The sequence below is a fragment of the Macrobrachium nipponense genome, chromosome 33, assembly GCF_015104395.2.
Source record: "Macrobrachium nipponense isolate FS-2020 chromosome 33, ASM1510439v2, whole genome shotgun sequence".
In the NCBI taxonomy this organism is placed as follows: Eukaryota; Metazoa; Arthropoda; class Malacostraca; order Decapoda; family Palaemonidae; genus Macrobrachium; species Macrobrachium nipponense.
Genome location: NC_087219.1, coordinates 62240333 through 62257153, shown reverse-complemented (window position 1 = coordinate 62257153; position 16821 = coordinate 62240333). Strand labels below are relative to the sequence as shown.

The 16821-nt window shown below is 43.4% G+C and overlaps 2 protein-coding genes across 7 annotated transcripts in view; one reads left to right on the top strand and one right to left on the bottom strand.

The window, feature by feature from the left end:
- Positions 1 to 16821, top strand: part of LOC135203231 (ankyrin-1-like) — a 91530-nt gene that overhangs the window by 52823 nt on the left and 21886 nt on the right. For 3 of the 6 annotated variants that reach the window (XM_064233000.1, XM_064232999.1, XM_064233001.1), the window contains one exon: positions 4466 to 4589. The exons of 1 other annotated variant lie outside the window; for it this stretch is intronic. In XM_064233000.1, the coding sequence (XP_064089070.1) occupies positions 4466 to 4589 (124 nt within the window). Of the gene's footprint in view, positions 1 to 4465; positions 4590 to 13092; positions 13356 to 16821 lie in introns of those variants that run through there. 2 more of the 6 variants (XM_064233002.1, XM_064233004.1) reach the window with 2 other exon arrangements.
- Positions 12594 to 16821, bottom strand: part of LOC135203232 (adenylosuccinate lyase-like) — a 109612-nt gene continuing 105384 nt past the window's right edge. The window contains exon 10 of the mRNA XM_064233006.1: positions 12594 to 13142. The gene's annotated coding sequence lies outside the window, so the exon portion shown is untranslated. The remainder of the gene's footprint in view (positions 13143 to 16821) is intronic.

Sequence of the window (16821 nt, the reverse complement as noted above, 5' to 3'; positions counted from 1 at the left end):
TAGACCACCGAGGACGAAAGTAAGGGGTGAGTATCCTCTGCCAACTCTTCCTTCAGCTGCTCGCGCCCGAAGTCTGAAGCCAGATCCCTAATGCCGTGACCATGGAGATGGAAAGTCTGGTGCAGTGGACTTTCTTACTGTTTACCGCCACCCAAGCTGCAAAACTCTCTTCTCCTCCATCAGCCAACAGCCTACAGCAGGCAGACACAGTTGGTGAAGCATACCAGCGATCGCCAGAGCCCCTCCCAGATGTCGGGTGGTGCCGCTTCCACCATCAGTTCAGCAGCAAGGCATGGAGCAAGGCATGGAAGTGCGAGCGCCCTTCCTTCTTCCGGCCTTCAAAAATCAAAGGAGGAAGCTCCCAAAACAAGCCCTCATGGCAGCGGCAATAACAAAGTCCCAACCGAGGGGCTTCTACGTCCAGGACAGCATCTCCAGCCTCAGGATACTGGTTGACACTGGTGCCATGCAGTTGATGTTCCCTTGTCCGCAGAGGATCGCAGCCGCGCCTCCGATGACCCGACCGCCCTCGTAGCTGCAAACAGGATGCCCATCTGCACCTACGGCACCATGGCCTAGACCATCGCGTTCCTGGGCTGGGCCTACACCTTGCCCTTCGTCCTCGCCGACGTATGGCCCCCTCTCCTGGGAGCGGACTTCCTCACCCACCACAGCCTCTTGGTGGACATGGACTTCTCGATACCGACACCTGCCTCTCCCGCCCACTTGCTAGAGGACCAAGGGTGCCCACAATCTGCTCCATCCTACCCCGCCACAGATACGCCTCCCTTCTCCAGGAGTTTCCAGACGTCTTCTACCCTGAGCTCCGCCAGGTGGCTGGGGCCGTGCCAAAGCACGATGTCTTCCACCATATTGAGACCAAGGGCACCCCGACACACGCCAAGTTCTGCCACCTACCACCGAAGCTCCTCCAGGAAGCCAAATCCACGTTCAAAGAAATGAAGATGGGGATATGTAAAAAGGCAGTAAGTCCGGGGGCATCCCCCCTCCACATGGTGAAGAAGGCAGACAGTACATGGAGTCCCTGTGGTGACTACTGGCGCCTGAACCTCATCACCATGCCCGACAGCTACCCCCTGCCAAACATGCAGGACCTAACCGGGTCCCTCCACGGTGCCAAGGTCTTCTCCAAGACTGACTTATTAAAGTCGTATTTTCAAGTCTCCGTCTATCCCAATGGCATTCCAAAGACGGCGGTCATCACGCCCTTCGGATCCTTCGTGTTCACCCTCTCCACCTTCAGCCTGTGGAACGCTGGGGCCACCTTTCAACGCCCCATGGACAGCATTCTCAGTGACTTACCCTTCTGTGTCTGCTACGTGGACAATATTCTTATCTTTTCCAGATCACAGGAGGAGCACCTGAACCACGTCCGGGCCGTCCTCAAGTGCCTACAGGAGAAAGGACTTGTCATCCGTTTTGACAAATGCACCTTTGTCGCTGAGAAGGTGGATTTCCTCGGCCACGAAATTACAGCAGCAGGAGTTCGTCCCATGGCGTCAAAGGTGGCCGCAGTGGAGAAGTTCCTGACACCGACGGCCATCAAGGCCCTCCAAGAATTCATCAGGATAGTGAATTATTACTGAAGGGCAAACCTAAAAAGCTGACATATGGAGAAGACCACCAGCTTACCTTCACCCGAACCAAGTCTTCCCTCAGCAGGGCCACCACCCTGGCTCACCAGGACCCCAACGTGTCCCTAACCCTCACCATCGATGCCAGCAACATTGCGTGTGGCGCAGTCCAGGAACAGCTGGTCAATGGAATCCCCACATTGCTAGCCTTCTTCAGCAAGAAGCTCAAACCCGCTGAGACTCACTACAGCACATTCGACTGCAAGCTCCTTGCCATCTACCAGGCTGTCCGCCACTTCAAATATCTTCTGGAGGGCGTCCCCTTCACCATAAGGGCGGACCACCAGCTGCTGGTCCATGCCTTCATCAAGGCGGGCAATGCCTGGTCCGCAAGACAGCAGCAACGTCATCTCGCGGCCGTCTACGAGTTCAGGCGCTCAGTCGAGTAGGTCCCCGGCGGAAGAAATCCCGTTGCCGACGCCCTCTTGAGGGTCGAGATCAACTCCCTTCACCTCGGCGTTGACTACGGAGACCTAGCGCGTGAACAAACCTCCGACCCCGAAGTACCAGCCTACTGGACAGCCATCACCGCCCTTCACTGGAAGGACATCCCTTCCGCCTCTCCAGAACGACACTCCTCTGCAACATCAGCACAGGACGCCCTTGTCCCCTGATACCCGCTTCCTGCAGGAAACAGGTGGTTGACATCATTCATGGCCTCTTGCACCCGTCGCCCCGCATGACAACCAGGTTCCTGGCAGAAAAGTTCATGTGGCACGGCATCAGGAAGGACGCTTAGGAGTAGGTCAGAAACTACATCACGTGCCAGAGTAGCAAGACGGGAAGGCACACCTAATTGGGGATAGGCTCTTTTCCCCAGCCCAGGCGAAGATTCAGAAACATCCGTGTTGACATTGTCGGGCCTCTTCATCCATCCAACAGTGCCAAATACTCCCTGACAGTGATTGACTGGTCTACCAGGTGGCCCGAGGCCACCCCAATGTCAGAAGCCACCGCAGACGCCTATGTTGAAGCCCTCCTGACCAGCTGGATCAGCAGCTTCGGAGTGCCCGATGACGTCACGACAGACCGAGGACCCACCTTCCCGTCAGAGCTCTAGTCTTCCCTGGCACGCCTGATGGGGACCAAGCACCACACCACGACGTCCTACAATCCCGCAGCCAACAGCATGGTGGAAAGGGTCCAACACTCCCTCAAGGCTTCCTTAATGGCACGCTGCCAGGGCCCCTATTGGAAAGCACAGCTTCCCTGGTTCCTCCTCAGTCTCTGCACCGCCCCAAGAGCCAACGGCGACCCTTCCCCAGCAGAGAAGGTGTAAGGAGAGACCCTGACATGGCCAGGGGAAGTCTTCCCCGCTGACAGCGACGATCCTGATATTCCCCTGGCTAGGTTGCATGCAGTCGCCCAGAAGTTCGTTCCCTGCCGAGAGACGTACATTGACAGGAGGAGGCAGTTCCGCCCGTGAGCCCTGGACTCCTCCAAGTTCGTTTTCATGAGGAACGACGTCGCCTGCCTGCCCTTAACGAGGCCCTACCAGGGTCCAAACTGAGTCATCCGTCGGGAGAAGGCATTCCTCCTGTCAATCGGCGGCCGCGAGTACTGGGTTGCAATAGGTCACCTCATCCCTGACGAAGATGACCCTGCTGAAGACCCTTGGCACCACTGGTTCCTGATAGTGCCCCTAAACGTTGTCAAGGCCGCACAAGGAAAGCAGTCGAACCCCCCAGGCCCACTACCAGGGGCGGTATCCTGCTTTGCAGCCCTCAAGACGATGAGGACACGCAAGACGCCCCTCAACCAAGGGAATCATGAACCCGAGGACTCCTTTAGCTCCCTGCAAGATTCCTTTAGTCATCTAATGATTCTATGTAATAATTGTCTTGTGGGGGAGGGAGTATTTGTAAGGATGGCATTCGGGCAAATGTTTGCCCTTCTATTGTAAATATCTGTATATCCATATGCCTTCTCTTTTCTTTCAGGAACTAAAATGTAGAGCATTTTGCACCCTTTCTTTTGGTATATATATGTCAGGAATCCGTTCTTTCTATGTAATATTATTCATGTATTTTCGTCTGTGAAGAAACACATTTACAGCGGGGGTCCTGTCCCTTTTTGTTTATGTTTGTTCATGCGTGCATGAAGGACACTACGTTTCCGTCTGCACGCCGCCTTATGTACAGCCTCATTTGCCAAATTAAATCAGACCCAGATCGTTCACCTTTCTTCCGACTGGTGAACTCGGTTGGAGTTCGCTTTTCTTCCGATCTGCGAACTCGGACCAGGAGTGGTCCGGGTTTTGTGACATCATTCTACTTCCTCACTGTAACTTTAAGTGACCTGCGGGCTGCTCTGGGGGCGCGATTGTATCCACGTCGCATCGATGCAATTAGTATCCACTTCGCATCACTCCTGGAGAGGTCCATGTGTTGTGACATCTTTAAAACAAATCTGCAAAATAACGGCCTTTACTTCTGCTGCAAACATCAAGTGACTTGCAAAATATCAAATGACTTACGGGCTGCTCTGGGAGCAAGAGCCCGTGCCTCGATTAAGGCCAGCTTAATCGAAACCAACCAACCAATCAACCAACCAAATTAAATTAGTTTGCTTGCTCTCCTCTTCTTACGCAGTCCTCACAGTCCAGATTTTCAAATGCTTCATCAGTTTTTAAGCTTCTAGTTCTGCAAGGAAAAAGAGGTACTTGTGTTTTTTTTATTTCCAAAAGGAATTCATTTAGTAATTTATCTTTGAATTCATTTAGCAATTTTTCTTAGTCTTCATTTGTTTAATAGTCTGCATTTTGGTAGTGCTGATCTAGCTGAGTAGTATCTATAATTTTTTTTTGTCAGGTGCAAGAATTCTTCAAAAACAAGAAGGGGTGTCTTTCTCTAGAGGGAAAACCAAGAGTCTTTGTTTTTAACTTCTGCAGGGGAGAATTTTACGAGGAAAGAACACTGGCACACTTTGAAAAAGGTTAGTGTGATATGGAAAAAAGAGGATAGTATAAAGATTTAATCTCCCTTAACCAGCTTAGTCTTAAACAATATTGTACATCACTGATGAATTCTCAGAATATTTACGGTGATCTAAAGTAGACTTCATGATGCCATTTATTATTCATGATCTCAAATTCATACTGCCAATGAGTCTTGCTTGAAAGAAAATTAACACTGTACTTTATGTTTTATACTATTATTTTCATTAAAACTATTTTATGCTAACAATTTAGCAAAAATCCAAAAAGTTTCATATCTATTTAAGAAGTAATTATGTACATAGCTAATGTTTCTACTTGTGAGGCAGCCTTTTTAAAAAATTCACGGTAAGCGATTCTATTTTGTGTAGGTGACAAGCGCCGCCTACTATCAAGAACAAAAGGAAATTCCTGGCCAATACATTTAAGCTCATTGTGTTTGTGCCCTTTGTCCATAAGAGGGGAGGAGGACGGGCTCCGCTATTGAAACTTAATTTTATGAAAATATAATTTTCGTATAAGTAACTTACCAAGCAATTACATAGCTGAATCCCATATTAAATGGAGGTGGGATACATAGACATATTCTACTCCAAAGCATTAAAGCATGATAATGACACTGAAATAGAACATTTTCCCAGTATTGATACGATGCTTGTTAGTTGATACCTTAAATAGTAAGAGAGCTACTGCAGGTGAATACTGCCTCTGGTTGGTGCTCATCTTAACCATTTTTGGTGTGGTGCTTGGGATATGGGTCGCCTCTACATCAGTGGGAGGTTTGCAGCGGAGGATAAGCCTGATGGCTACCAAGCATACAAAAGTGTTATTGTCCAAAAACAACCAGACAACGCTATCACCTACTCTAAAAACACCATAACCCATCCACTAAGACTAGTGGTGTAGGGGCCTCCCTTTACACAACTGAAACAGGAAAGGGGAACAAATTTGAAGGTTACAAATTACTTTGATTCTCCTTAACCTAATTTTTTACCTTGATATTACAGAACGAAACTTAAAAGAATTTCATCCCTAGATCATCAAACCTATCCCTATATCTACCTTAAGATTATACTTAATATCAATCTAACTTGAATTTACTTGATTTAGTAAATCATTGTTAAATGATTTACTAAATCATTTAACAATGTTTCGCCTTTTCCTTGGAACACATCCAACAATCACTGACGAATGTTCTTGTAGCATTAATTCCTACTGGAAATTTGAATTGTCAGGACTCTAGATTCACACATATGCTTTCAATAATAAGCTTATGATGTTTCCCAGATGAATGTTGCAGAAACACTAGTTTGCAATACTTGCTGCAAAGCTGGTTAGACCTTCAGAAAACAAAGTCCTTGTCTCCGTTAGTAATTTCACAACCAAAATTCTTCACCATCAAAGCTAATATAAATCTATGGTTGTATAAGTGAAGACGAGCACCACCGACTCACTTAATCCTACCTACCTTCAAGCAAACTGCAAGTAAATAAGAAAAAAAGCAAAGATTACTTGAACAATCCCTCACCCGCAAGAATATAAAACATATTAAAATAATTAAATCCTAAAAACTAGTTTCAAAATTGCTTAACCTAATAAAAAAAAACAGAATCAGGTATTTAATCCCAATTTTTTCATACTACTACCCTCCAACTGACTAAAATAAAGGAAATCTCATTTCCTTTTTTTCTCTCTCAATTCTTTCTAACTACCCCGTTGTACTCTGGAACTGACCTTGCCTTTGGGTCCATGGTCTCTCATACACCACCTCTTCTTCTCTGACTTCTACTGCAACCACATTGGACTTATCTAGCCTTAGTTCTGAACTACTTACACCACTTAAACTCTGGAGACTTGCGTCAGCTTCAACTTCGTTAACACCTGGCATGGCTGCTATCATCTCTTCCATACTTTTCATTTATTTCCACCAAGCTTTGTCTCAAGCTATCCAAAATTTCCCCACTTACTCTCTCCAGTACTTCAAACTCTTTCTGACTCACACTCACTCCCACATTCCCTCTCTCAGCACTTTCACTCAAAAGGTACTCGCACACACACTATGTACAGTACAGTCTTCTTCACAATTTAGTGTTACTTCTAATTCACTCAACTCGTGTATGCTTGTACAATTCCTTGTACCACCAAGTTCACTTCTTCCACATCCCTCTCAAATCTTTCAAAATCAGTTACTCATTCTCACCACAACCCTACAATATTGCAAAGGCATTTTCACTTCTCACACCTACTGGCTTCTCAAACCCTTCAAAATCAAGCAACCCATCTTGTGTACTCTCTGCACACAACTCTGTAAACGTACCCTTTCTCTTCCTACTCCTCTTTTTAAGCTTTCTCTTATGCTCCACTAACAATATTTGTTTATCCCCCCAACTTATATCTTCTTCTATTTCTTCACTTCCCTTTTCCTCCCTTAATGACTTCCTAATGGGATGATCTATTATATATTTCGGTAGTTCTCTCTATCACCTCAACTGAATATGATATGCTCGTATTACCCTTATATTTCCTTCTTGTTTTCTGTCTTCTAGCACGTAACTCAGTCCACTGGACCGAACTGCTTTCACTACATACGGACCTTCATACTTCTCACGCATCTTACTCACAGTCAATATTCCCTTCTCAACCACTGCCTTCAACACCTATCACCTACTCTGAAACTCTTAAACCTTTCATTTGCCAGTCTCCAAACATCCCGCTCATCCTCATTTAAATCCAACCTCACTCTCGCATACCTTTCGTAATTCATTACATACTCATTGGAGATATGCCTGTGCTCTTATGTACTGACCCATTATACATCACTACTACTCTTCCTAACAACAAATCCTATTCATTCTCTCTGTCAGTCAACATTCATAACATCTCACTCAAGAGTTCTTATGGTTCGTTCCCAGTCCATTTGCACTCAGCACATATGGAATTGTTACTACATCCTTGATACCATAATCTCCTAGCATTTACTCAAAAGGTCTACCAACAAACTCCAGCCCCTTATCACTCAACATTCTTGCTGGCCTCCTCACACACGCAGGCAACAGGACCATACTGACCACTCTTGCAACATTCTCACTAGTCTTATTCTTCACAGCTGCATAACTTACAAACTTACTCTTATGATCTACCATAACAACTGCTCCTACATTTGCTCTTGCAGTTACTGGCAAAGCTACACAATCAATTGCCACTAACTCAAACTCAAATGGTTCTTTCGTACTCAACTTCAAAACAGGTGGACTAGCATACACTCTATGATACTTTCCCATCTGACATTCATCGCATGTAACTGCCATATCTACAAATTTCCCTCAAGTATGGGGAAAACAATACAGTAAATCAACTTAAATTTCCCCATATGTCCATATTTCTTATGGACTAACATACACATCCCCACTGCTCTGCTCATTGGGAACACTGGAACATACATCAACTCTCCCATCTTCTCTCTTGAAAAATACACCACGCCTTAACACAAATCTCTCGGCAAACTGCATCCATTTATTCGACAGCTAAGGCCATCTTCTCCCAGGTACTCCCTCTCTAATACACCTCCTCAACTCACTCACCACAAAACAATTCTGCTGCATCTCCTCAACGTACTCCATTGTGTTAGCAATTCATTCTCACTCTTGTCCAACTCCACTATATCTGCCTCCTCACTCAGACTTCTACTAATTGCTCCCACAAACCTGGCCATGCTTACTGCCTCACTTTGAATTCCCCCTATTACAACCTCATCTTTCAACACAAGTACTACCAATCAATTCTTCCTTAAAAAATCCATCCAAAACACGAAATAAACACGGCATTAGCTCATCTCCTAGTACTCCAAACACGCTTCCACTTCAATCTCTCCCAACTTTACCTCCATCCTCACTTCTTCCCATCCAACTGACTTTCCTGCTATACCTGTCACTGCCACATTCACAGCTCTCCTTTTAACATTCCAATTAACTTTGTCAACGTCTCTAATCAAATGCACTTCCACCAACGATATTTGTGGCCCCGCGTTAACCAGACCACAGTATTGGGCTCCACTGACATCCACTCCCAAAATCAATGCATTTCCCCTCTGGTGTGCACATTGACACTCATCTGTTCTGTCAACAAAACATCCTTCACTTACATCCTTACCACTATCTTCCACTTTCAACAACACCAATGCTCTATCTACAACATTTTCCTCCTTGTCATACTTCCGTTCATAGCTCCTTTTCTCTACATCCCAGTTATAGTGTACCCCACTTAAACACTGCAAATGCAATTCATGCTCACTCTCTTTCACTCCCTCATGCTGATACACTATGGGTTTCTCATCTACAATGTGTGCGGACACAATCACCTTATACTTCTTACTTACTGCCACCAAAACCTCCTGAAATGAGAATACTGTAATACTTCAATCTTACACGATTCGAGTAGCGTGAATTTACAATAGCGTGAACTTTTCGTTGGAACCTAACTAATTATCATGTGTGAGTATTTCACAAACATGCAAGGACAATACATGAGACAGACTAAAGAACTAGCCAGCAATGACATGTGGCAATGGCTACTGAGGGAGAGCTCAAGAAGGAAACTGAAGGAACGATAACAGCGGCACAAGATCAGGCCCTAAGAACCAGATATGTTCAAAGAACGATAGACGGAAATAACATCTCTCCCATATGTAAGAAGTGCAATACGAAAAATGAAACTATAAACCACATAGCAAGCGAATGTCTGGCACTTGCATAGAACCAGTACAAAAAGAGGCATGATTCAGTGGCAAAAGCCCTCCACTGGAGCCTGTGCAAGAAACATCAGCTACCTTGCAGTAATAAGTGGTACGATCACCAACCTGAGGGAGTGATAGAAAACGATCAGGCAAAGATCCTCTGGGACTATGGCATCAGAACAGATAGGGTGATACATGCAAATAGACTAGACGTGACGTTGATTGACAAAATCAAGAAGAAAGTATCACTCATTTATGTCGCAATACCATGGGATACCAGAGTTGAAGAGAAAGAGAGGGAAAAAATGGATAAGTATCAAGACCTGAAAATAGGAATAAGAAGGATATGGGATATGCCTGTGGAAATTGAACCCATAATCATAGGAACACTAGGCACGATCCCAAGATCCCTGAAAAGGAATCTAGAAAAACTAGAGGCGGAAGTAGCTCCAGGACTCATGCAGAAGAGTGTGATCCTAGAAATGGCGCACATAGTAAGAAAAGTGATGGGCTCCTAAGGAGGCAGGATGCAACCTGGAACCGTACACTATAAATACCACCCAGTCGAATTGGAGGACTATTCGATAGAGCAGACTAGATAGAGCAAAAAAAAAAAAAAATAATAATAATAATAATATAACTGTACGTAATTACAAAATTTAAAGAAATAACCTTTCCATTTCACTTTCAAGTAAAAACAACTCTTCTCTCTCGCTCTCTCCTCTCTTACTGAGATGAGAGAATAAAACTTTTATGGTACATCTACTATATGTTTATTAATACTTTTAAATAATAATAACAATAACAATAACAATAACAATAATAATAATAATAATAATAATAATAATAATAATAATGATAATATAACTATAATTACAAAATGATGCATATAAAGAATTCTTTCCCTCATCTTTGTTTTTAACTCCACCAGAAGCTGAAGTCCAGAGCTGTCAAATATGTCAAGTAATGTGACAGGCGGGAGCGTTGCCGATTAGCGATCTATGATTTATTCGTAGTTCTCTCGCTCTCTCCATACATATGTAATCTTCACACACTCCTATATTTTTACCAACCATTTACTTCTTTTTTAAGGGTAATGCATTGGGTTAACTTTTAAATGAAATTACAGTAACTTTTAAATGAAATTAAAATTGCCTTAATTATATTTAAAAGTTAGGTTAATACTTACGTAAAAATAATGCCTTTCTCTCTCTCTCTCGTAGTTAGTGACATAACTAAGAGATGTATTAGTCCAAACAGAGCTATGTTTGTTCATGAAATGGAATTTCAGAACAAAGAGAGACAGAAAAAAGAATTTCTTAAAAGTGGTTGAGAAAACTTCTAAAAATAGATTGGATGGCCGGAAGGGGAAAGAGAGGAATACTGAACGTATGTAATCTTTACACTCCTATATTTTTGCCAACCATTTATTTCTTTTCTTTAAGCCAACCATTTTTTCTTTTTTTAAAGGTAATGTATTAGGCTAACTTTTAATTTAAATTAGTGACTTTGATTTCATTTCAAAGTTAGCTTAATATTTAGGGAGCATGATTGGGTTCATATTTAGTGCTTAAACTCTAGAAATACGTATTTGTTAGCATTTTTAGAGAGCACGCCAAACTTGTACAAAAATTTCCTTTGCACGAGGGGGTGTGGAACCTAACCTCACACAAGTTTGGGGTATTACTATACTCCAGGACACATCATAGCTCTCAAACTCTTCTGATATCACTCCACATTTAATATTCTTAAATATCCAGGCCTCTTGCAAACTTTCTCAATTACTTCAGCCCTTAGTTCATTCACACTTCCAGGCACCTGCACCTTCAATCCTTCATCTACCAAATCATTCAATTCGTACCACACACTTTCAAACATTGGGTCTCCACCTCCTCTACTCTCAATCCTTTTGGCAGACACTCTGGTCTTATGTCTTTTATGTTCTCTTCTTTCCCTTCCCCAGGTAGTCTAGACATCATATCTGCAACAACATTCCTTTTACCTGGGATGTACTCTACAACAAAATCAGTCACTCAAATCCTCTACCATTTGCGCAATTCTAGCATCCACTCCTTTCATTCTCTGCAGATATATTAGACTAGAGGTTGGTGGTCTGTACGTACCATGAACCTCACACCATACAGAAATGTTGCAATGCACCCAACTCTCTCTCAACAGTCTAGTACTTTTGCTCTGCCGAACTAAATGCCTTACTTACATACATTATCAATCGATCTTTTTCAGTCCAATTCACCACTTGTTTTTGCATCAAACATCCACCCATCGACACTCCCCTCGCATCCGTATACACTCACTCCTAACTTACTGGCATCTGCTCTATAGTCAGGGTAAGCCAACTCTGCATCCTTCAACATTACCTTTCAATTTCTCGAATGCTTTCACCATCCTTTTATCCCACCTCACAACTGTACTCTTCCTACAACCTGTCCATTCTGACAATGGCTTTGTAATTCCCAAACAACCTTTCACAAACTTGCCTCCAAACATGATCAGTCCCAGAAATCCATGCAACTCTCGCACAGTCCTAGGTAGGGGAAATTTCTCACTTTTTCTACAAACTTTTTTGCCTTTCATACACCACACTCTCTCACCTTATGACCAAAAAACTCCACCTCATTCATGAACCACTCACACTTACTAACTTTGACTTTCACCCCCACTTCCTCTAACTTCTTGGATACTGCTCGCATCAACCTCTTGTGCTCTTCTACAGTCTTGTTTACTACCAAAAAGTCATCCAGAAACACCACCACATTTTCACAGGTAAAACCACTCAGCACAAAATTCATAGCTCTTTGAAATGTTGCTGGCGCATTTGCCAGTCCAAAGCTAAGATCAGTGTATTTTTTTAGTCAGTCGAATACAGTACTCCAGTAACTCTAGCTGTCCCAAAGTACTCATTACCTTGCCTAAACACACCCTTTCTTTCCCACAACTCATACACCAGCTCTTTCTCTTTTTCACTCAGCTTCTCATTCAGCCATCACATCATACCCCTTAATGTGCCTATCATTACGTACTCAAATCTACTATACTCCAAGCTTCCCAATCTATCACCGAGATGTATGCCTCTCCATCTTTTCTTTTTCACATCCCCACACACCTGTACACACACCTTTAGGTCTTTTATACCCATAATTCCATTGAACACAGCATGCAGAGCTACCATCGAACATTGAATGGGCCTTCTTTTACACAAGTGAAGCAGGATAGTAGGAACAAATTTGAAGGTTAGCAAATAAAACTCTGATTCTCCTTAACCCAATTTATTACCTTAGTATGACAAAACAAAACTTAACCAATTTTATCCCTAGCTCATTAAACTGATCCTCTTATCCCTCTACCTAACTTAATCTAACTTAAGATTACTTAATATTAATCTAACTTAAATTTACTTGGAAGATACTGTTTATCTTGTCTATTTGGCATTTCCCAGCATTTAGTGTAACCACAATAAATCATTTAACAAAGTTTCTCTTTTTCCTTGGAACACCTCTAACAATCACTAAAGAATGTTCTTGTACCATTAATTCCTACTGGAAATTTGAATAGTCAGGACTCTAGATTCACACCATTGCTTTCAATAATAAGTTTATAATGTTTCCAAGAGGAATATTTGAGAAACACTAGTTTTCAATACTTGCTGCAAAGCTGTGTATGCCTTCAGAAAACAAAGTCCTTGTTTCCATTAGTAATTCCCCAGCCAATATTCTTCACATCAAAGCTAATATAAATCTATGGTTGTATAGGTGAAGATGAGCAACACCGACCCACTCAATCCTATCTACCTTCAAGCAAACTGTAAGTAAAAAAAGAAAAATACAAAGATTACTTACACAATCTCTCATCTACAAGTACATAAAAACACTAAATAAAATAACTAAATCCTAAAAACTAGTTTCAAAATTGCCTAACCTAATGAAAAAAAAAGAATCAGATATTTGATCCCAATTGGCTAACCTAATAATAATATTAATAAAAAAATCAGATATTCAGTCCCAACTTTTTCATACCACTACACTGGGTACTCCAGGTACACTATACCCCCAGGCTACCCAAAAAACTCAAAACCTACACCAAGGCAAAAGAATAATAGGAGAAAAAGTACTTCCTATGAATCCTCACCCAATATCATGCCAGCCACTGATAACAGTCCCAAAGTACTGTAATCATCAAACACTGTTTCCACCACCTTTAAACAGTGCATTGCAAAAACAGACTTGCACTTCCAATAGGTCAACTGAAGAATGTTAGTAGGGAGATATGGTGTCTGAAAGCTAAAGAGGTAGATACTGCTCTGATGTCATGAGTTTTCACTTTAAAATTAGGCAAAATGTCCTCCTGAATCCAAGAATGTGCTTCAGAAATTAAGTCCCTTAGGAAAATGACAATGCTTCTTTGAGGACATGAAGGATTCTTAACTGAACACCAGAGGCTACTAGATGGACCTCTGATCTTTTCTGTCCTGCTCAGGTAATACCTCAGAGCTCTGACAGGACAGAGTAGTCTCTCTTCTTTCTTGGAGGCATGGATGTCCATAAAATTCTTAATGTTATAAGAACAAAGACAGGGCTTGTACAAGTCCTCGTTCTTGTCTAAAAAACTTAAGGTAAAGGAGCAATCTACATCCCCTCAGGAAAAACCTACATAACCTTTTCTGGGTGGCTTGAATTTCACTAATATGCTTAGCAGTAGCTAAAGCAACAAGGAAGTGTGTCTTACAAGTAAGGTTCCTTAATGTGGTGGAAAGAAGGGGTTCAAAAGAAGGACCTGTCAGCCATTTCAATAATATATCCAGGTCGTTAAGACCAGAGTTTGATGAAAAAGCCAGGCCTCTGTGTTTAAAAACTGAGCTAAACATAGCTTGATACCCCTTAATGGTGGTAGATGACAGTTTTCTAGAGTTCCTCAGATATAGGAGAAAATCAGCAATTTGTGTTATAGATGTCTCAAAAGAAGAGAAATTATGGTTGATGCACCATCGATGGAAGACTGCCCACTTAGCTTGGTAGACAAGGCTAGAAGAGTTGTGCCCTGCATCATGCAATAGCCTCTGCGGCTCCTCTTGAAAAGCCTTTCACTCTGACAAGCTTGCGGACAGACTGAAGCCTGTCAGAGCAAGAGCAGTCACCCCCCTTGGTGGTGTCTCCTGTGGTGGGGTTGTTTGAATAAATGCAGTTTTTGGGGAGGAAGTCTTGGAAAGTCCACAAATAAACACAGAAGGTCCAGGAACCTTTCCTTCAGGGACAAAAATGGGGCTATGAGGGTCATAGTTATGTTCTGACAGTCTTTTTTCGGACAGCCACCACTGCTGTCCGATTTGATCTCTGGGGGTAATCAGAAACATGTAGGAGTCCGGTTGTGCTTTCCTGTCCCAGCTGACCATTAGAAAGAATTGAAACCTCTCATGTGCAATCTGCCCAGCTTGACAAATGACTTGATGGATGCTAGAGCCCCCAGAAGGCTCATCCACTGCGATCCAAGCAGGACAGGCGGGCTATAAAACTGACTGTTTGAAGGCAGCCGGAAATTCTCTTGGGCAACAGAAAAGCCTGAGAAGTCAGAGTTGAGAGACCTCTCCAAAGGGAGAATCTCTTGCTACGGGGTCAACTGTGACATCCGGAGATTTTTGAGAAGACCCAGTTCCTGGGTGAGCAGAAGAATCTTGTGCAAGTTCTTCTTAGACTTTTCCTTTGATGGTGATAAAAGCAGCCAGTTGTTCAGATACAGACTGACATTTATCCTTATTAGATGGAGCCATTTTGCGAGAGGAGTAAGGACTCGAGTGAACATCTGAGGGGCAATAGAAAGGGCAATGCAAAGGGCCCGAAACTGATATACTTTGTCCTGAGAGATGATCCTTAGATATTTCCATGAGTCTGGATTAATCAGGATGTGGAAGTATGAATCCTGCATAACCAAAGTTATCATTCAGCCACCTCAGTGAATGGATGAAAGGACTGAATGGTTCGTCTCCATCTTGAATTTTGTCTTCCGGGCAAAATGATTGAGAGCGCTTACATCTGCAACTTGCCTGCAGCCCCCTGGAAGCTTTCAGAACCTCTTTTGGATGAGGGAGGAAACCTCCTCCAAGAGGGCTGAATGGCTCTCTGAGCCCTTCGAGTAGCCAACAATGTGATGGAAGAGATGACTAATGGGGGGGGGGGAGGCTTTCCAGGAACGGGATGGTGTAGCGATCCCTTAGAACCTTGATTATCCACGGCTCTGCTCCTCTCATCATCCACTTCTCCCAAAACTGTAGAAGTCTGGCTCGTACTGGTGTATGGAGGACTTCCATCTCACTTTCAGTGCACTGTCTTGGCTGAGCCCTTCTTGATGGCCATGACAGTGAAACAGACATATGGGTGAGTCCTAGACCGCAATTTGGTCCTACCTTCACGAAAAGGCTACTGCTGGAGTGGAGAGGGTGTCTTAGGAGCAAGAAGAAGTCAAACCCTTGGGATGTTTGGGAGTACAGGCAGTCCCCAGGTTATGATGGGGGTTCCACTCTTGAGACATGTTGTAAGCTGAAAATCGTCCTAAGCCGGAACATCGTCAAAAATCCTAAGAAAATCGTACTTTTAAATGCTTTATGTCTTGAGGGAAGAGGTAGTGCTGGTCCAGAGCCAAAAACAACAAGGCTGACTTGTGCATCTGTGTGGCTCCTTTAGTGATAAAGGAACACCAGCTCTCTCTTCTTCAACACACCAAAAGAAAGAAAGAAAAAAAACGAGGCAAGCTCAAAAGAGCCATCCCTAATGGCCTTGTCTTCGTAGGACAGGACTCCCAGCCAGTCCAAGGCGATATCTGATAATAATCCTTGAAAATCTTCTGTCTTCTTGGCCAGTGCCACCACTGTCCAGTTCAGGAAACTGAAAACTTCGAACACTAGAACAAATCCTTAACAAGGTTGTCTACTTCTGCCAACGAAAACATTATCTTTCCCGGCGAGAACGCAGAACGTTGAGAAGAATCAATGAGGCCATAGAAGTCCCTTCGGGAGGAGGCAGTAACACCCGAAGAAGGAGCGCTCCTTCCCCGGTGACATAAGACAAATACCTTATATGCACTGAGCATGTGGGAGGAGAGGCAAAAGCAGCTTTTCCTTATTCCCTTTTAGCAGAAAGCCAATCTCCAATCTCCTTATGAGCCTTCTTGGAGGAAGAATAGTCAAGGCAGGTGAGAACGGGGCAGCTGGGGCAAAAAAGAAAGTGGGAAAACTTGCCAGCAGATACTGCAAAAGAGCTATATAGGCTGGCGGAGGGGGCAGGATCTTGATCGATTTCCTCTTCTGTTGAAGACACCAGGCACAGGGTAGCATCAATAGAAGACTCAAAAACAGAGTGAGCTTTTGTCAGCAAGCCCATAATCTCAACCAACTGTTGCTTAATGGGAGCCAATGAAGGTTCGCTTTGAACTAAAGGCGAAGGTGACCGAGACAGTGGTCCCTGAGCAGACTGAATAGGAATGAAATGTCT